General features: G+C 48.5%; 1 protein-coding gene across 2 annotated transcripts in view; it reads left to right on the top strand.

Annotated features, from left to right (window-relative positions):
- The first annotated feature begins 2,568 nt into the window (after positions 1 to 2,568).
- The window catches only part of KIAA1549L (KIAA1549 like), a 267,475-nt gene continuing 248,587 nt past the window's right edge, over positions 2,569 to 21,456 (top strand). For both annotated transcript variants that reach the window (XM_044750163.2, XM_044750162.2), the window contains exon 1: positions 2,569 to 2,916. In XM_044750163.2, coding sequence (XP_044606098.2) covers positions 2,706 to 2,916 — 211 coding nt within the window. In that variant the 5' untranslated portion in view covers positions 2,569 to 2,705. The remainder of the gene's footprint in view (positions 2,917 to 21,456) is intronic.

The raw sequence follows: 21,456 nt of genomic DNA, 5'->3' as shown, positions 1-21,456 counted from the left end.
GAAACACGGGTCTAACAACCAAAAGCACTGAAAAGTAGTTTATATTTTGTCTAAGTCTGGTAAGTAATGTTGAAGGAAAATCTCATTTACAACACAGAGGAAACCCTTTTGAGACCCGCATTTTCTCTCTTTCAACCCCATGGCTATTTTCCCCTGAACCCCTCCCTACTCTCTCTAAATGCTCATAGGGAACCGGCCTGGGGGAGTGTCGCCTCATGCTTCACAGCCTCTCTGCTGCCCGATCTTTTCCATCTCTTAGGCCAGCAGCCTTCCGTCCCTTCCCGCGTGAAGCAGGCCTCTCCCGCGTCCTCGGTTTCAGGCTCAGTCTCCATTCTGTCAACACGACAGTGGTCCAAGTGCGAGAAGGGACTGGGTGCGGGGGGGGGGGGGGGGTGGAGGGGCTGGGACTGCGGGAGCATCTGTGCCTCCTCAGCCCCCCGCTCTGTGTCCTCGGCTCCTAGCTCTGAGCCCTGCACAGGACTGCTGCTCCCGAGGGACTTCCTTCCCTCCCTCCCCGTCCTCTGGGGAAAAGCCCAAATGTGTACCAGCCTTGCACAAGTCGGTCCCAGTATTCCTTCCTTCCCTCCCACTTCTCCCTCATAGAGTTCTTGGCTCCAAGCGAGTGGCCCCAGGGCTCCAAGCATGCATTTTCCCGCCTCGCTCCAGGCCTCTTCTCTCTCGGAGCTCCCTGCTCCTGAGCCCCTGAGCTGCTCCCAACCCGCCTTTCTGTCAGTCTGGCTTTGCCTGGATGGCCTGCCATCGTCTCCCCTCCCCACCCCACCCCTGGGATCACTGCTTGCTGCCAAGACCATTTCTCCTGTCTTGTGATGCTGCCCAAATCATGGCCGTGGACTGGCTTTCTCTAGTGTCTCAAACTGTTTTTTTTGAGTTGTTTCATTGCCTCAACTAGATTGCAAGTTTCTTAAAAACAGTAGAGCTAATTTAACTTAACAGCAAGCTTAAATGATAACCCCAAGAAGGCTTTAGTCTATTTCAACAAGTCTTGGATGCATTATGAGACCCATCTGACTCCTGAGAAGTTATAGGTGAAAGAATGTGTGTTTTAGATGAGCGATGGTGTTACTTCTGTCCCACAGTCGCGCAGTCGGTGAGACTGAACTCTCCTCAGACCCCTGGCTGTCTTGCTGCACCTGGAGCACGGCAGGCAGGCTCTGCTGCCACCGCCCTTGCTGTCCCCTTCTCTGGAATGCTTTTCCTCCAAGGCTGCCGCCCTCACCTCCTCCAGGTCTTTGCCCAAGGGTCGCCTTCTTGGCAAGGCCTTCCTCCACCCTCTCTAACACTGCCACAGCCCTGCCCACTTTTCATGCTTCTACACTGATTTTTCTCCGTGGCATTTACCACGGCTGACATATATGTTAATTATTTGCTTACTGCCAGTGTCCTTCCACTAGAACACCAGCTCGGGGAGGGCAGGGACTTGGTGGCTGTTGTCCTCAGTGTCTAGAGCAGTGCCTGACACACAACAGGCAGTCCGTGAGTATTGGTGAATGACAGAGCGTGCGGCTGGCTCACCACTAGATCCCCGGCGCCCGGCGCGGTAGCTGGCAAGCGTGGGCCCTCAGTAAACATTTCCTGACGGGGGGACACAGGAAGCTCTGATCCAGGTGACTTGCTTAAGGCCTTCTAGCTGGACAAGTGGAAGAGCAAGAGGCCAATTCGGCTGCCTCGGGAGCCTTTTGTCCCACTGGGTAGTGACTGCCTGATTTTCCTATTTGCCAGAAGGGACTTTTATGAAAAGACTTGCCCCTGCTGTCCCCAATGCGCAGGGCACTGCTTTGCACGTAGTATGGCTGCCGTAAACATTTGTCCTGCGTTTTAGTCCAGTGTGTTATTGCAACTGGGCCACAGTCGCTTCAGCTCCTCGGGTAAAACGGGCACGCAGGGGTCCGCCGGCCCCTCAGGGAAGCCGTGAACCAACGGCACAAGGCGCGCCCGCCCATCTGCAACGGGCTTTCCGAAATCCAGGCTGGAGAGCGTCTGGTCTCTTTTGCACGTTGACCAAGACCATTTTGCTCCTCTTTTCGGGGTCGGACCACCTCTCCTACCAATCTCGACTGGACGGGAAATGAGAGAGAGGGGAGCCCACCTCCCATTCCCCCCAACCCACCCCCCGCTCAATCCGGACCTCCGCGGCGCGAGAACGGCCGCGAGGGGTCCCCCTCGCGGGCGGGGGGCCGGCCGGGCGCGCGGAGCGGGGGGCGCGCGGTGGCTCCGCGCGGGGATGCGCGCGCGCGCCGGCCTCGCCTCCCTCGCCCGCCCGGGCGGCTACGTGCCGCCTTTGTCAATGAGGCGCCGCTCTGAGCTGCAGCCACGCTTGGCGCGGGAGCCCGAGCCCGAGCGAGCGGAGCGGGCCGGAGAGGCGGCGGCGGGCGGCTGGAGGGAGGGTCCCGAGCGCGCCCCGCGGCGTCGGCCCCTCCGTCTGCACGAACCGGCCGCGGGGAGGGGGCCCAGGCGGGCCCGTGCCGCCCTCGCCGCCCGGGCGCGCGGGCGCGCGGCGACAGGCACCGTGGGAAGCCCGGCCCGCTCCCGCCGCACCTCCTCGCGGCCCCGGCCCCTGCGCGGGTGACGCCGCGGCTCCGGGAGCCCGCAGGCCGGAGATGCCCGGTGGGGACCGGGGCGCCGAGAGCTGGGCTCCCCGGCGCGGTGCGGAGCGAGGCAGCGGCCTGGATGTGTGAGGCGCACCCATGGCTCGGCAGCAGGCGCAGCCCCGGGGCCCGAGGGGAGCCGGGCCGGCGGCGCGGGGGCGCGGGGGCCGGCCGGGGGCGCGTGGGCTCGGCCGGGCCGGCGTGAGGGGCCCCCGGGCCGCCGCGTCCCGGGATGCGCCGCCGCCGCCGCTGCTGCTGCTGGGACTCCTGCTGCTGGCCGCCCTCCCCAGGCACTGCCTGGCCGACCCGGGTAAGCACTTGGCGGCGGCTTCGCGCCCGCGGGGGTTTCTGGAGGAGCGGGGCCGCCCGTCGGGGCCGCACCTGGCGGGGTGGCGGGGGATGGAGAGGGCGTCGCGGCGCCGGCGCTGGGTTTTCTCCGCCCTTGGCTGCTGCAGCGGCAGGCGAGCTGTCAGGGGTCTTCTCCCGGGAAGGCGCCGCTGGGCGGGCAAGTAAGAAGAGGGGCATTCGCTGCTTCTTTAGGGACAGTCGCGGATCCTTCCTGCTGGTCCTGCAGGCGCACTTCATTTAGATAAAGACTTGGTGTGTTTAGTAGGACGCATTTCAGGCTGGCGACGTCCCCCGTATTTTGGGCTCCCTGTTGGGTGTCCACTTTGTTTTAACTGCATGAAATGGCCCGAGTTTTAGGCAGTTCCCGTTTTGGCTTCCCAAATAGCGTTTCTCCTTCTGTGTTGACTGGAGACCTCTTTTCTATTGGGATAGGGGAATCTAAAACAATTGCTTGCATCTTGCAAGGGGATCCGGGCACTGATCATGTATAGAATCCACTGTTTGCAGGAGGTTAGTTAAAAATAATCACGCTTGGCTCTTACACTCCCAAGAATCCTCAGGAAATAGATTTCTGTAATTCCTTGGACGATTTTGAGAAATCTGTTGTAACTATTTGGGGGATTATTCAGCGATGTGCTTCAGAACTTACTGTGCAGTCAGCAATTGTCTGTGAAATAAGAAGGATCCCTGTGGCACTCGTGAAGGGCAGGCTTTTGTGTGTGATGAACTCTGCGCTCTGGGTACATTTCATTTATCAAGGAATATAGCTCTCCCTTCCGCCAGTATGATCCTGTAGTTGGGTGGTTTTTAGCAAGGACTAATGGGGACTGCTTTTTTTTCAGTGTGCCACTTCCACCCAAAATTAGATTAAATTTCCTAATTATGAAGGAGCTCACACTGTTTTTAGATAAGAGAGTTTCAGGTTAAAAATATTTCCTGTTTGCAACAGCTTAATTCAAAGCCCATTTTCTTTGGAGTCACTGGTCACTGGCATGTGGCGTCTGTGTGTGCAAGTTTCTGTCCAGGAATTTTCTGTTGTGATTATAGTGGTTACAAAGTTTGGTAATCTTTGGATGTGTGCCTGAGACCCCAGAAAACCTCTGAAGAATGTTAGCCCCAATTGCTATGCCTCTGGCAGTTTCAGTGATATTTGGTGTAATGATTAAAAGGTAAGACCTGAGTCAGAGACATGTCATTGGATCAGAAACATGCTTCGAAGTTTTATTTAAAATGAATCAGATCCTTGACAGTTTTGTAAACTGTTTATGAGTTATTAGCCTTTGGACGTTGTTCACTAGAGTGCAGACACCAAAAACTGTTCAACAATTTGGGTTTTATGTACTGTGCCTGTTCAGCTGATGTCAGATGATTTCCTCTGCTCAGTTTTGGATTTCCGTCTCCCTCCGAGCTCTGTACACTGACTCTTCTGACCCTCCGTGACTTGACTTGGCTCTTCTTTCCGACTGCCAGAGCCTGGCTCGGGGAACTTCTCATCTGTCTCTTCTGGTTTTAGCTCTGGCGTCCTTTTCTTTACTCTCTTAGTGTGCTGATCATGGGGACCCCTAAGAAGGAGGCTTTGGTTAACATGATGGTAAAAATCATTAAACTTCATGTTGCTCCCCAAGGTCCTCTGTCGTACCCCCTCTCGTTGGAGTGACTTGTTGCTTGCTCTGTGCTCTTTGGGTGCCCTTTCTGCTGTCACCCTTGATGACCACTTGCCTGAGGTCCGGCTCACCTGTGGATCCAGAGTCCACCACTGGCTCCCTGGTGTCCTGTGGGCTTGCGGCTGATTCCGTGTCCTGACTTTTTTCTCTCCCTGGAAGGGCCCCACCCTGGCCTCCGTTCTTCCCTCCATCCTGCTGTGCTTTGCTCTCCGGTTCCCACTTGAGGCAGCTTCCCCGCAAGGTAGGTGGGTCCTGGACCAGCTGCAGGGCCTCCCGAGGGGTCTGTGTGAGGAATGTCTGCAGGGATGCAGGAGAATGGATGGCACTTTCCTGGGATTTCGACTTTCAACAGACAACCTGGTTTTGGACTTTGTCTGGGGGCCCGACTGCAGGTGTCTGAGGCCGAGCTGTGGGAAGCCCACGCTGTGATGTTAAGATCTGCTGGCAGGGCCCCTGCTGCAGGCGTGGAGCTTGTGTCCTTGCTGCTCCTTGTTTTCTAAGCCAGACATTTGCCTCGGTTGTAAAATAGGTAAAAATAGATTTGTTTCAGGAAAATGCTGTAGCAGTTGTTGTGAACCTTGGCGCCCTGGAGCTCCTGCAGCGTGTTCCCCGGCTGCCTCCCCTCTCTCCGCCCCAGTTGTTTTGTGTTAACATTCCTGAGGAATGGGGAAGGGAGGGCTGCTGCCCTCCGTGTCCCCGCGCACACTGCCTCTCCTAACTTCCATCTCCGGGGCCTGCTCCAGGCGGTGCCTTCTGCTTTGAGTGTGGAGGTTGGTGGGGGAGATGCCTTCCTTCCTGGGCGAGGCACTGAGCTCTGACACCCTCTGTGCCCCTGTGCCCTCGGGGCTCCAGGCAGACCGCGAACGTTCAAGTGTGCCTTCCTGCTCTTCTTCACTGCCCATCCCGTCAGCTCGCGTCGGAAACGTTGACTGTGTGCCTGGTAGGTGCAGGTATGCTCATTCCTCTCTGACCTTGTCTCTCTGGGCCGCGGTTCTCTGATCTGTAAAAAGGGGATAGTAATAGCTCCAATCTCATTGGGTTGTTGTGAGGATTAAATGAGTTAATATATCACAAGTATTTTGGGGCCAGCCCGGTGGCGCAGCGGTTAAGTGCGCACGTTCCGCTTCGGCGGCCCGGGGTTCGCCAGTTTGGATCCCAGGTGCGGACATGGCACCGCTTGGCACTCCATGCTGTGGTAGGCATCCCACATATAAAGTAGAGGAAGATGGGCATGGATGTTAGCTCAGGGCCAGTCTTCCTCAGCAAAAAGAGGAGGATTGGCAGCAGTTAGCTCAGGGCTAATCTTCCGTTAAAAAAAAAAAGTGTTTAAAACAGTACCTGGTACGTTCATTGTAAATTCTCAGTGAGTGCTGGCCATTCTTACAAACTAGCAGAAATTGACTGAACGTTTACTGTGCCCAGGCGCTGTGCTGGGGTGGGGACACAGAGGTGGCCATCAGGCAGTTTGTAGGAACCCCTCCAGAAGACGGTGATGCGCACCTCGGACCCCTGTGTGATCAGAGCTAAGAAAATGACGGGACAGTTAGTTAATTCTGGAAGAGCGGGGCTTGGAAGGGTGAATAGGTGTCCGCAAGATTGGTGGTAGCATTTCAGGCAGAGGGAAAGTCAGGGGTTCTTTGTGGCCAGAGCACAGGATGCTGGCAGGAGGAGACGGGGCGCTCCCCCTCTCGGCCCTCCTTGAAGGGTCCTCTGCTTCTCCCGCCACCTGGAAGTTCCTGCGTCATCTGTTTCCCTCTTGCCCGTTACAGTGCCCAGCGCAGAGTAGCACTTAGGACATTTGCAGCCTGCTTTCACTCCTCTTCCCTCAGTTTGGCTGATTCTGTTGGATGTTAGACTGATCGTCTCATTTCAGTAATGCACAGTAAGTTGTGAATGACTGCTTTATTTGGGGCATATATTTGCGTCTTAAAGGAGGGGTTTGCTGATACCATGGAATCTCTAACTTAGCACAATATATGGGGAGAGAACTTTGACCTGGGACATCTTTCTTGCCCCTCTCCAGCCTGGTGCACATCATAAACGTGGAGTTCCATTTGAAACAGGTGCAAGAGTTCGTTTGTGCATTCACGCATTCAGTATATTTTGAATGTCCAGCTTTCTGAGGTTACAGGAATGAGTGAAAACCAGCTCCCATTCTCATGACAATTAGGAACTAGCCCACTGCTTTCCAAGCTGCACTGTGCATGTAATCATTTGAAGATCCTGTTAACCTGCACATGTTGATCCAGGAAGTCTGAGATAAGGCCTGAGGCTCTGCATTTCTTTCTTTTTTTTTTTTTTTTTTGGAAGATTAGCCCTGAGCTAGTGTCTGTGCCCATCTTCTTCTGCTTTACATGTGGGACGCCTGCCACAGCATGGCTTGATAAGCAGTGTGTAGGTCCACGCCTGGGATCTGAACCGGTGAACCCCAGGCTGCCAAAGTGGAGTGCACGAATTTAACCGCTGCGCCCCTGGGCTGGCCCAGGTTCTGCATTTCCAACAAGCACGGGGGTGATGCTGATGCTGATGGCTTGTGACCCCGCTTTGAGTAGCAAGTGACAATAAACAAATAAATATAAGTTGGATGGTGGTAAGAAAAATAATCAGGGTAAGGGGACAGCAAGAAGCTGGTGACTGCAGGCGTGTGTGCCCTCACACGCGTGATCGTGTATACTGAGTGGCATGGGAAGGTCACCACGATGAGATGATGTTTGAGTAGATACCTGAAAGTGGATATCAGGGGGAAGATGTCCTAGGCAGAGAGGAAAGGAAGTGCAGCGGCCTTGAGGAGAGACTGTGTTTGGGATGGTTAAGGAATAGCAGGGAGGCCACGTGGAACTGAATGGACAGCAGGAGAGTGGTGAGAAATGATGCCAGAGAGGAGCTGGGGCCAGATCATGTGGAACTCTTTGGCTTGGTGAGGACTTGGTATTTTATTTTGAGTGGGATTCTGCAAGAGGTGACATAATCTGACTCCCTGGCTGCTGTGGGGAGAAAAGACTGTGAAGTCAAGGGTGGAAAAGGGAGGCCGGGTAGGATGGCTTAGGCGGCCTGAGAAGTGGTTAGGGTTTGGACATCCTTTGAATATAGAGCTAATAGAATTTTCTGATGGGGTGGAGGGTGGGGTAGGAGAGAAAGGGAGGGACCCATATTTGGCTCAAGCAACTGGGAAAGTCAAGTTACCATTAATTGACGTGGGGAAGGTTGTAGGAGGCTCAGGGTTGGGGAGGAAGTAAAGATTTGGTTTGGGGTATGTTAAGCTTGAAATGTTTATGAAACATCTGAGTGGAGATGTCAGATAGCCAGTTGGACGAAGCAGCCTGGGATTCCAGGCAGATTCTGGGTCCAGAGAGAGAAATTTGAGAGCCATCGGCATAGAACTGGTTGGAGAGTGAGTACAGAGAAGAGGGGTGATCTGAGCCATGAGCCCTGGGACCTGCAGCCCTTAGGGGTCCAGGGAGAAGGGGACCAGCAAGAAAGCCTGAGAAAGCTGCATGGGACTCGCAGTGGGTGCTGGGTTTGGAGATGTGCAGGTTTGTAGCGGCCCTGAGAGCAGAGGGACAGAAGTCTTAACCGCAGCGGGTTCAGGAGAGAAAGGAAGAGAAGTCAGAAAGAGAGAGAGGGAACTCTGTCAGAGTCTTTCTCTAGAGGAAAGCAGAGTAACGGGCGGGGGGTCAAGAGAGGGTTAAGATGGGCTGCATTACAGTATGTTTGTACTTTCTTATTTTTAACATTAACGATGTATGACAAGAGTGTTTGATTTGGGTTTTTTTCCCCCAAATATAGACAATCCAACAGAATATATTTACACCATTTTCTCTTGGTATTAATTATTTATTTGCGCTTCAAAGATGCTTGCAAGGTGTCCCAAACCTTGCCTCCCCTTCCTTCCATCCTGCACACAAAGTAAAGAAGATTTTGGGAACGGTAACGTTGTACTTTTAATGACATCCAACAGAAGTCAGCTGTCCCCTCCCTGCCCCACACCTTTCCCTGAAACCGGTCATCACTGTGGAAACTTGGAGAGACTGAAATTCTGATGACACCCAGAGAGTCTCTCAGAAGCCTGCTTATCTCAAGTGTTCTGTTACTGGAGTATGATCTGAGAGTATTCAGAATGAATGGGCACACTCCCTTTTTCGTTTTCATTAAAACCCATACTGTGGTTTTCTTTCTTTTTCTTTTTCACAACAAACAACAATTCTACTCTTTTTCAGACAAAAATGAATAGTTGGAATGACCCTAAGACATTTTCGTTGCTTGACCACATATTACAGGGGATTTCTAAATACACAGAGGGACATGTTATTCTAGGCCACGGGGTGGCTGGTCTTTGGGGACTCCAGGACCAGGGGAGCAGTTAGCAATCTGGGTCTTGTAAGCGTCAGCTCTTGTAGCTACTGGGAGGGGGGCAAATGAGTCACTTTGATTTGGCAACATTTATCAAGCACCCGGCATGTGCCAGGCCAAACTCTTCACGAGGTACTGGAGGTTTGGAGCAGAGCAAGCTAGGCCGGCTGCTGCCCCCAAGCAGCCCATAGCCGAGGACAGGAAGCCCTTCCTCAGTGGAAGGAGCGGCACATTGGTGCAGCACCTCCAGGAGCTGGGTCCCGGCGCTGGGGAGCGACGTGGCGCACAGGAGGGCTGGCCTCGGCCTCGTCCCGAGAGGCATGTGTGCTCAGCCGCAGCCTGTGAGGGAGCAAGGCTCAGGCACCAAAGTTTGGACTTCTCAAGAGACGCTGGATCTTTATTTAAACTCTTGTTTTCGAATGTCACCAGCTAATTCAGATTTTTGAAATGTCATGCTGTATGGAGAGAACACACCCAGAAGCCACCACTTTTTTTCTTTTTTTAAGTCAAGTTGGAGATATAATTTACATGCAGCAAAATTCACCCTTTTTAGGTGTAGCGCGTGATGTATTTTGACAGAAGTATACGGTCATGGCTCCACCACCGCAATCCAGATGTGGAAAGTTTCTGTCACCTGCAGAGATTGCCTCCTGCCCCTGCGCACGCAGTCAGTCTGCTCCCCCCACAGCCGTCCCTGACAGGCACCAGGCGATTCTGTGTCCCTGTAATCTGGCTTTTCCCTGAGGCTCAGAGAAATGGTGTCACAGAGTAGGGAACATTGTGTGTCTGGCTTCTTTGGTTTAGCGCAAGGCTGTTGAGAATCAAGCAGATTCTTGCACGTGCGTCTCTCCGTCTGTTCTTTTTGCTGCCGTGCAGTGCCCCACCCCGCCGGTTGGCTTGCCTGTTCCTGCGGTGCTCCACTTGATAAATATTTGCATTATTTCCAGTTTTTGGCATAAAAATCTTTGGGCCGTTTTCATTCTTTTGGGTAAATATGTAGGAGTGGGATTTCTGGGTCCTACTTTAGGTTTGTGTTTAACCTTGTAAGAAACTGCCCAGTCCTTTCCCACAGCAGCTGTTCAGTTGTGTCTCCCGTCAGCCACGTATGAGAGTTCTCGTTGCTCCACCATATCCTCACTGGCACGTGATTTTGTCAAATTTTTTTTAAAATTTAAATTTCAGCTATTCCCGTAGTTGTTTAGTGGTGTCTCATCATAGTTTTTGTTTGTGAGTCTCTAATTACCAATGATGTTATTGTTGCGTATCTTTTCATTTTCCTGCTTGTCGTCTATATCTCTGCTTTGAAGCCGCTGTTAAAGTCTTTTGCCCATTTAAAAAATTGGATTGCTTGTTTTCTTACTATGGAATTTTGAGCTTTCTTTATTTATTCTGGATACAAGTCCTTTATCAAATATGTTTTTTGCAAATATTGTCTTCCAGTCTGTGGCTTGTCTTTTCATTTTATTAACAGTGTTTTCCCAAGAACAGAAATTTTAAATTTTGATTAACTGCAGTTTATCAACTTTTAAATTTAAGGTTTGGACTTTTTGTGTCCTAGGATAGAAATGTTTCCCTAACCCAGGGTCACAAACATCTGTGATGTCTTCTAGAAGCTTTATGGTTTTATTTTTACTTTTAGGTCTGTGGTCTGTTTCCTGGTAATTTTTGTATGTGGTGCAGGGTAAGGGCAAGGTTAGTGCCTTTTTCATAAGGACGTTTAATTGTTCCAGCACCATTTATTGAAGAGCTGTCCTTGCTCCGTTGAATTATCTTGGTACCGAATATGTACGGGTTTATTTCTGGACTTGAGTGTGCTCCATTGACCTGTGCTTCTTTCCTTATGCCAACACAGCACTCTCTTGATTTCTGTAGCTCAGGATTTCTTAACCTTGCACTCTTGACATTTTGGGCTGGAGAATTCTTTGTTGTGTGGGACTGTCCTGTGCATTGTAGGATGTTTGTCAGCATTCCTGGCTTCTGCCCAGTAGATGCCAGTAGCACCCTCGCCCTCCCAGTTGCAACAGCCAGAATGTCTCCAGTCACCACTAAGTGTTCCCTGGGGGTAAAACCGCTCGCAGATGAGTTTCACTGCTCTAGCTTTATAGTGAGTCTTGAATGCAAGTAGTGGGAACCCTCTAATTTTTTCCTTCTTTTTCAAAATCTTTTTGGATGTTCTGTCTTGTGCTCTTCCATGTAGATCTTAGTATCTTCTCGTCAGTCTCTATAAAAAAAGCTGGCTGGGATTTTGATTGGGATTTCATTGAATCTAGATCAATTGGAGAATACTGACATCTTAACAGTATTGAATTTTTTGATCCATAAACATCTCTCTCTCCATTTATTTAGGTATTTTCTCTTTTCTTTCATCACTGTTTTGAGGTTTTTAGCATATGGATTTTGTACGTATGTATTTCATGTTTTTCAATGCTTTAGTAAACAGTACTTTAAAAATTTCTCTGTTAGTATATAGAAATATGATTTTAAAACTATTAACCTTTTATCATGTGACCCTTCTAAACTCACTTGAGTTCTAGTAGATTTTGTAGAATCTTTGGGATTTTTCTAAGTAGAAAATCATGTTATCTATGAATAGACAGTTTTATTTCAAGTCTGTATACCTTTTATTTCTTTTTCTTGCTGTATTGCACTGACTAGAACTTCAAGTGCATTGTTGAAGAGGAATGGGGGGAATGGGCATCCTTGCTTTGGTCTTAGTCTTGGGGGAAAACATTCAGTCTTTCACTATTAAGTATGATGTTAGTTGTAGTTTTGTTTTTGCTTTTTTGTAGAGGCCCTTTATCAGGTTGAGGAAGTTCCCTTCTACACCTAGTTTGTTTTGAATTTTTAAAATGAATGGGTATTGAATTTTGTTAAATGAATTCTCGCTAACTATTGAAATCGTTACAAAGTGTTTCTTTTCTAATCTGTAAAAAGACGTTAGTTGAGTTTAGAATGTTGAACCAACCTTGTCTTCCTGGGATAAACTCCAGTCTAGTCATGTATGTGTTCCAACTGGGCCTGATTTTCTAGTCTTTTTGTTAGGAATTTTTAAAGTCTTATGCTCATCAAGAATATTGGCATGTTGCTCTGTTTTCCTGGGTTGTTTTGTGTGGTTTTGGAATAGGGTAACGCTGGTCTATAGGATAGTAGGGAAGTGTTCTCTCTTCCATTTCATGGAAGTGTTTGGGTAAAATTGGTATTATTCTCCCTTAAGGTTGGTGTGTGGTCTGATAGATGAGATTGAAGATTGCTCAAGGGTTTCTCTAGTAAAATAAAAAGTATCGGATACCTCTAGTAGCCATTCCCTCATTCTCAGGGCTAACAGTGGGCACTTCCTAGACATTAGGACACAGGTTTGGTTTAAGTTTTAGGGCGAATAGTCTGGGTGAGGGGAAATCGTGTTGGACGTGTTTAAGAGACAGGTCACCTCTAGCTGACTGCTGGCTATTTATTAACTCTCTTCACTTTTCAGAGCTTTGGTTTTTTCATCTGTGAATAAGAGCCTCAAGATCTTCCCTTCTTCCCCATTCCCCTGGGCATTCCCCGTTGATGAGCGCCTAGCAGATGTGCTGGTAGGTTGGACCAACTGCATCTCTTACCTCTTCCTGCCTTAGCGGCAAGCTAATGACAAGCTAATGACAAGGACTATCGTTCTGAAAAGGGAAGGGTTTCCCCTCTTTGCTGTCATGGTTCCACTTGAAGCCCAGATAAATATTGACTTATTTTTAATCTTCATTGGCTTTTTAAAAATTATAAAAGTAATATATACTTTATTAAATTAGAGTAATACACAGTATATGCAATAAAATCCAAAGGGCCTGTTGGCTCCATTGCTGTTTCCTAGCGTTGTGCTGTCAAGAAAGTATGGTGGGTCCTTCCAGACCATTTTTCATACAAATATTTATGTATATATATCCTCACTTAATTTTTTTAAGAGATAAAGGGTGTGATATTTAGTACCTTACCTTTTCCACTTAACGCTGTATCGTGGCCCACTTTCCATGCTAAGTAAATTTTGTCATAAGAGAATTTGAACTTCTCCCTGAAACATAGAAAATGCTTTACTTTAAGAGAAAACAGTTTTAAAACCACAGATTAGATTCAAACTTACAGAGTTAAAATATCTCCTTAGACCATTCCTCCTACTTCCTCTACTCCTTGGCTTCCTTCTCTGGAAAATATTTCCATAGATGTTTAAGGATAATCATGTACCCTCAAACCCCAAATAGAATGAGAATAGCCCCCCTAATGTGGATGTAAATAAGGCCAGGTAGCTGCCTCGAGCATCGAGCCCAAGGTTGTTGCTGTACCTGCCAGCTGTCCACTCAGGCGAGACTTTGCCTGATGCATTCTGATCACAAGAGGGGAATTTGATTTTGATTTTGATTTATATATGTTAAATCTATTCTTAGCTGGAAACAAAATCTCCTTACGTCAGAAACACAAAACGGCTTTGGTATTTATGCAGTACCAGTAAATAGGAAGGTCTAGGATATTTCTAACTTGACTCTTTCCATGTGAAATGTGGAATTAAGTGCCAGAATGAAGCCAGGACTCCCCAGCTCTCTGCCTCTGTCTCTGGTAATGAATGCTGCCCCTCTGTCATTTGTCTTTTTATTTGCCAAACACCAAGAGCGAACCAAGGAAGGCTGAAGAAAGTGAAGTCTGAGAAGAAAATGTATTGAAATTAATCATGCATCTTATAAATCCTTGTCGAAAAGAGCTGAGCAAAAATATCTCTAAACCTACAGACTCCATTATCAAATAATGAGTCTTTGTTTTGAAAAGAATAGAAGGATCTGGATTACAGGCATCATTTTGAATATAATTAAGCTGGATGGAAGTGTGTTAAAAAATCAGGGCCGTACGGCTGTCTTTGGCAGTTTCTTGTTATCTCGTTACTCCCAGAGGTGAGCGCACAGCTCAACCTGGTGAATCCAGGAAGCTGGATTCTAACGGAAGCTAACCCTTTTTTCAGTGGGATGGAGAATGATTTATTGTCTCTAGTCAAGCAATAAACATGACATTTTAAACAAGTGTTTTTCCATCCTGATGGCTAGTGTAGCATGTTTACTTTTCCTTACAGGGATAACAGTCCCCAGTGTTTGGTTCAGCACTTCACAGTTGTTGAAGTTTGCACTCTCTTCTTATTTGAATCTCATATCAAGAGAGGGTTGAGGAAGTAATCTGCTAAAGGTCACACTGTGGTCCAGGGATTTTTATATTCTTCTTTGACTTAGGGGACAGATTATCCAACTACTCAACTAAAACTAGCTCAAGCGTGGGGCTCCAGGCCATGGGGGAATCTCACGTGACATATTCAGCATAGGGATGAAATCTATCTGGGCCATGAGGACACTATAATTAATTGATAGAAATAATAGCTAACATTTTTGAGCATTTACTACTTTTATCAGCTCATTTATTCTCACAACAGCCCTGTGAAGTGGGTTCTGTTGTGAAGCCCATGTTTCAGATAGGGGACTGGGGCACAGAGTAGCCACAGTAACTCATCCAGTGTCACACGGGTGAGCGTCAGAGGCAAGATTTGAACCCAGGCAGTTTGATTCGCAGCCGTCGCAGTGCTTGGTTATGCTGCCTTTCTCCTCAGGCAGAGGCTGAGGGTCCTGGCCTTGTGTCTCATGGACCCTGGCCTCTTGCCTCTCCTGCCCTGCAGGCTGGATCCGTCCTCTGCCTCTTTCTGCAGACTGGCTTTCTCTGCCCACCTGGAGCTCCTGGGTTTCCTCATAACTAAACCAGATGGGGGCTTTTGCTTGCTGTGGTGCTCACTGGCACCAGAGTTAGCAAGAATTTTTGGTTTAAGTGCCCGCCATCTGGTCTCTGTCCCAGGTCTGTATTTCCCAGGAGGGAAAATCAGTCTGCCATGGTCTAGCCAATAGAGTGAGGAGTCTGCCTGTCATCTGACCAGTGGAGGCCAGAGCAGAAGGCCCATGGCACCCAGTGGAGTGAGGAGTCTGCCTGTCATCTGACCAGTGGAGGCTAGAGGAGATGGCCCATGGCACCCAAGTGACTCCCTAGGTCCGCCTTCCTTCCCTCAGCCTTCGGTAGAGAGCAGTTTTAAGTAGGTGATGTGAGTAGGGCAGGCTTCCCCAAATTTGTCTCCACACTCCTGGCAGTAAAACAGGTTCACGTGCTGGTAAGCTGGCTCTAGGCAAAACAAGGACAACAAGTAGCCTGATGTATAGCATTGGCCGGTTTCCATGGTATAAATACTCTCTCTATGCCTGATCTCAAACTATTAATGTGACAGTGGAGTTGGGAGGAGAGATGCCCAGTCGGCTCAGCGCCAATATGATCCCATCCATCTATGGACTAGATTCAAGGCAGCTTACACAGTAAGAGCAGGGTGTCTCCAAGGGGTGTGAAGTTTAGGCTTAATAGGCTGGGTGGGTTTATAGTTATGTAAATGGGAGAAGATTTCGTGGAAGAGAGGGCGAAAGTTAGGGTTAGCACACGCAGCCTGAAATAGCTTGAAGACTGCAATCTAGTAGGCACGAGTTGCTTTTTAAAAAATCACAATTCCTTTACTTGTAATGTCTCACTTGTGATGTATAATTAACCTTTCACTGATTTTAAGGTATCAGACCTCATTTTCTTGGGGGGCATTGATTTTATTGTCTGGCACTGAATGGTGTGATAGTGTAATTTTTCATTGCTTCCAGATGTCAGCACCTCCCCCTCGTTTGGTGCTGTCCTTCCTTAACAGACTCCTTTCTTCCGCCTTACGGACCTAGAGATGTGAGATCCACGCGGCGGCCTATTAGACGTCTTTCAGTGGAATACACACTACAAGCCTTGATGGGAGCCTTTTATTTATGATCATAAGGCCATCTCTCAGTTCATGTAATTATGCTAAAAGCCAGGACAGTCTTGGGACTACCTCCCGAGGCGTCAGACGCCTTCACAGATCTCGAGGCCGTCTGGTTGGCTCTTTTCCCTCTGATGTCTGGGAGGGAGACTGGTTGTCTTGGCTTCGGTGTATCACTTACAGTGTTGCCGCCGTTCCCCATCTTTCTGCCTGATGTAACTACATCCCTGACCCTCACCAGCTCTCACAAAGTGGTGGTGGCCACTGGGAGACCCAGTGAGAAAGTGTTGACAGTGTAGGTCTCTCCTTAGACATGGAATTCCAAGTGTCCCACTGATGGAAGGTCAGTGTCTTTACCTATAAAAATAGCACAGTCTTTTCTTTTAATTTCCCTGGAGATGTAGTGAGAGAAAAATTTTACAAGATTCTTCTTTTATGTTTCATTGGAGATTGATCCTAGTTTGTAAACGTGTTGACTTCTGGATAAGAGGACTAACATTTATGAAACAGCTACTATTGTCCTAGTCAGTGGATCAGATTTTCATCTTCTTTAATCCCCATAATGATGCTGAGATAGGTCTTGCCCATTTTGCTTGAGGGAAGCTAAGATTGAGAGAACAGAACATCTATGAAACTGACTTGCCTAAGGGCACATTGCCTGTTGAGTGGTGAAGATGGGATGGAAGCAGACCTGGCCACAGTGTAAATATATTTTCAGATATACCTTTCAGGCATTTTCCTCTCATTTTGTTAAATTTTCAAATACACAGAAGAGTTGAAATTTCTGTACAGTAAACAGCCATATACCTACCAACTAGATAGTACAAGTTAAATTTTGCTCTGTTTGCTTTATCATTTATCTTTGTGTCCCTCTCTCCATCATCAGTTCATCTTATTGTGATGTGTTCATAGTGAGTTGCAGACATCAGTCCACTTCACCGCTAAGCACTGCGGTGTGAATGCCATTAATTAGAGTTCAATCTTTGTTTATGGATTTTTTTTTTGAGATACGATTTACATACAGAGAAATACACAAGTAAACCTGTGTGACCCAAATCCCTGTCAAGATCTAGGACGTGACCGCCCCCAGACAGTTAGGTCCCTCTTGCCCCTCTCCAGACATTCCCTTCCCTACTCGCCTCCCACCCTCCACCTCCCAGGCATCACGGTTGGTTCTTTTTAACTACGGTTTAGTTTTTGTACCATATAGTCTTAACTAATGATGCCTGTTGTTTTTAAATGGGCTTTTCTTTATAGGTGTTAATTCAGATAATATTTATTGAGCAGCTGGTATGTGGCAGGCCCTATGCTGGGTGCAAGGAGTAGAGGGGGGAGGAGACAGACATTGGCCCATGTCGGGGAGACGTTGGTCAGCTCCTCAGTGGAATGAGTATATAATTCCCAGGCTGGGTGAGTGAGGAGGAGGATGGTTAGGTGAGGCTTTCCTGAGGAGGTGATGTTTGAGCCAATGTCAGAAGGATGAATGGGAGATAAGCAGGCATGGATTTGGGGCAAAGGGAAAAGTGGATACTGTCCTCTGTGGTGGGAAGGAGTGCGGTTTATTCCAGAACCAGAGAGAAGGCAGGTGTGTTTGGTGGGCAGGAAGTGAGGGAAGGGAGAGTGGTGGACTGGGCAGGACAAGTAGCAGGACAGCACACAGGAGAGGCCACGGACTTGTGCCTCCGTCTCAGAGGGATAGCAAGCCCTTGGTTGGTTTTCAGTAAAAGAGTGACCTTGACATCAGTTATCCATTTGAGCTGGATGGAGAGGAGACGTGGACTGGACGTTCTGGAATCATAGCTAAAATTAAATACTGTTGGCATGGAGCTTCCAAATTTCAGGAGAACCCTAATTTGCATTATAAGTCCTACACAGATCTTCAAATTCCTCACATGGTTTTTCTCCCTCACCTGTCTGCCTGCTTGGGCAATAATAGTTACTAAATAAAGATGCCCTGTACATCTAGGTCTCACCTGCTCTTTCCTCTATTCTGACTGCTGACGTTTCATTCCTTCTTCGCTCCTTAACTAACCTTCCTTCTACCACCGCTCCGCCCTGAGAGGGATCCAGCAGGAGTCACCAGTGACTGCCTGGTTGCTTAATCCCGGGGCAGCTGTCGCATCCGCTTGGCTCTGTCATTTATAGACTGTTCCAGGGTAGCCTCATCCAAACTCATGGATTCACGACCGGCCAAGGACCCATGATGCAGAAGGCTCTGCTCTCTCCTGAGGATGAGACTTGTATGTCCATCTCTTTATCGGACATCTCTACCCATGGCTCCTGAAAACTCAGCATTTCTCCATCAGTGTGAGCTCGTCTCCCCCGGCGTCTAGCTCCTCGTCTGTATTTACTGTTTCAGTGAGTATGACTGCCACCTATTTGGTGGAGCCAGAAACTTGAGAATCATTCTAGATTCTTTTCTTTTTCTCCTTCTCTTCATCTAGTTGGCCACTAAATCTTGCTAATTGTGTTTCTGAGCACCCTTATAATTCTGTCCCTTTTCTGTCTCTACTGCCGTATTTCAGACCCTTCCTGTATCCGGCCTGTGTTCTTGTCAAAGCCACGCCTTGTAACGGACCACCCTCCCTCTAATCTTAGCCCCTTCCAGCTAGTCTCCTCTTCCAGCCAGAGATTTTTATAAAACATAAATCTACCCAACCCTTCAGTTGCTCCCCGTAACTCATTCAACTTCCCTACTTAGCAGTCTGGGTCCTTTATGAATGAGCCGCCTCCAACTCATACCTGCCACCACAGCCAGACTCAGAGTTCCCCAAAAGCCCTTTCCTGCCCCTTGTATTTTATTCTTTCTGCCTGGGAAGCCCTCTCCAGCCCTGTCTGCTCGTTAACATCTACGCTTCCTTCAGGTGGCTTTTCCTGGACCCCCTCTGTCCTCTGCCACCGGAGTTAGATGCCATCTTCCCAGTTCCCACCCTCCGCACCATCCTCATTGGGCTGCTGACCTGTCTCCTCCGTCACACTGTGAGCTCATTAGAGCAGTTCTCAGAAGCTTGTCCCAGGTACACTGGGGGCCTGGAAACCCCCACAGTTTCACAACAACTATGATCTGTGTGCGAAAACGGTTTTCATTGTAACTAAGGACACGTACTGTCACAGCCATGTCTATGAGAAGAAACTGAGCTGAGTGACTAGTGAGACCCCCTGCTCAGAGCAAGACGGAAGATTGTCCTCCGAAAGTCAAGCCGGCACTGAGAACAAGGGAGATGCTGCCTCCTGAGCTGGAAGCCAGCAGCCAGTGCTTTGGGGGCAGGAGGCTGAGCTGCTTAGACTGCCAGCAGATGGGGTCCCTGTGGAGTCGGCCTAAGTTCTGGGGTAGGACAGTGTGCAGACAGCCCCTAAAGTCTGAGAGCCACCATCTTAAAGGCTGGGATCATGTCCTTTGTCTTAGCATGGGTCTCACACATACATAATAGATTATGGTGTCTATAAAGGAAGCAGTAGGATTTGTTGGTATGTTCTGACTATACTTATAAAATACTGTTATACTACTTCTGGTCTTAAAACTTTTCTTGACCATTCCGCCAACACATATTTATGAGTGGCATAGTGCTGGTGGTGGAATGGGGTGCAGGGTCACAACCCAGACGTGTTTTCAAAAATTAAACACTTGTCAAACAAAAAAATCATTTAAAAGTCAGGAGCTCTTCTATAAAGATCAGGATTTTCAGATTCTCTTAGAAAAATCAGAAGATCGATCACCCTGGTCCCACAGTCCTGTGTGGCAACCGTTGCCTGAAGCTGAGTAGTGGTACCTGCTTCAGACAGGCGTCAGTCACAGCCCCCAGCTGTCCCACTTCAGCCCCGTGTTGGCTGAGATGGGTTTACTGTGGTAACAGTCCAGCCCCAAGTGTGTAATGGCTCAGAGCCATGGAGTTCTGTTTCTCACTCACGCGGAGACCAAATGAGTGTTCCTGACCGGCGGGGAGCTCTCCACCGAGCAGTGATTCAGGGATCCCGGATCCTCCCTTGGAAGTTTTGCCGTCTTCAGTCTGTGGCTTCGAAGGCTGCTGGGCTTGTCTGCATCCTCCCGAAAGGAGGGCCCCGAAAGGAGGGAAAGCAGGTTTGGTGAACGGCCAGGTAGTATCTGACCCAACTCATTTCTTTTATGTGTTTTGCCCCCTGGAGGCATTTGAATTTGCAGTTCCTGAAGATAAGGAAACCTGGGGTCAAGTCACTACTATGCTGTCAGCTCCAGCAGGACAGGGCCTTAATCTGTTGTGGTCACTGCTGGTGACTCAGTGCCTGGCACACAGCAGGTGTTCAACAGGCCTCTGGTGGTGGTGTGAATGAATCCCCCTTCTGCCCTGGGTAGACGGTAACCATTTCCTAAGTGCTTGTTATGTACTTAATTCTGTGAGTAGGCTGGGCGCTGCCCGGTGAGGGTGGGGTGGCTGTAAGATTTGGATGGTGATGGTGGCTGCGGGATTAGAAGGAAGGGGAAATGTGAAAATGATTTTCTTTTTCTCTTTTCTCCCATTTTCAGTATTTTTCTGGGGCTCCCTTCCATTTATATCTTGATGAGAAAATTTAATATATTTCTTTATCGGCTAATTGCTAGGGTGAAAAATCAGCTGTCTTCAGCCTCTAATTTTGGAAGAAAAATAGTTGCCACTTAAAGTGAGATTTTCCTTCCTGTATGTTACAAATTCGATTACATTGTACTCAATTGCACTTCAAGTGGATCACGATCTGCTGTCTTTTGTTTGTGAAAAAAGTTAGTGTCACTTTTAAAAGTCCTTTTCACGTCTTCGAGCGGCACACAGCATGGAGGGCAGAGGCCTGATGGTTTTCCTACAGTTTGAGTTTTGATTGTGGTACATTTGAAGCAATTTTTTGTTGTTACTGTTGTGACTCTGATTTATCTGGGGGTAGGTTTGAGGTAACTGGAAGGCATTGATTGTATTTTTTCTTTCCCCATAGGAATAAAGTAAAATCCTCCATATCTTGTTACCCCTGGCCCTGCATCGTTGCTAGTTATCATGGAGCCGCATCGCCTGGAGACTCACCTGTCGCCTTGTAAGGTGACGGCACCAGCATTCTGGGCAGCAGGAAGTGTAATTCCCTTTGCGTGCAGTACATCCTCTGAGGTGGCGCCAGGCCGTTGGAAATCCACCTTCCATTTATGGAAGGGGCTGCTGAGGGGGCAGCAGCCCAGCGGCACATCTCTCTGTTTCTCCCAGACTCTGCTTGAATCCCTTTTGTCAAAACTGTCTATAGGAAGATGGCAAAGTGTAGCAAAATAGATGTATAAACGCTTAACCAAAACAAGTCGATCATTGAGACATTCAGAGAAGTATTGTGGGAGGAAGGGATGAGTGTGGGGTGTGCTGGGAGAATCTCTCCGAGCTGGTTAATCGGAGGGAGGACTGGAGAGTGGGGAAAGGTTTGACGAGTGACTCTAGCCGCAGAGCGCAGAGCAGGCAACACGTGCAGCAGTCAAACCCTCGCACGCTGTCTGCTCTCTTTAACTTCCCAATAGCACTCACTTCCTTTTTCCTTTCTTTCTTTTAAAAGTTTCCAGTAATGAACTAATGCTTGTTTTAGTCCTTCTCCCGTCTCCTAAATTTCATCATAATTTCTTTAAAAGTTAAAACATTTTTCTCCTCTTTAAAAAAATATATCACAAGGCAGGGTTTTACTA

The sequence above is a fragment of the Equus asinus genome, chromosome 17 (assembly GCF_041296235.1).
Source record: "Equus asinus isolate D_3611 breed Donkey chromosome 17, EquAss-T2T_v2, whole genome shotgun sequence".
NCBI lineage: Eukaryota > Metazoa > Chordata > Mammalia > Perissodactyla > Equidae > Equus > Equus asinus.
The sequence above is the reverse complement of the archived record's forward strand: the minus strand, read 5'-3'. Positions and strand labels throughout refer to the sequence as shown.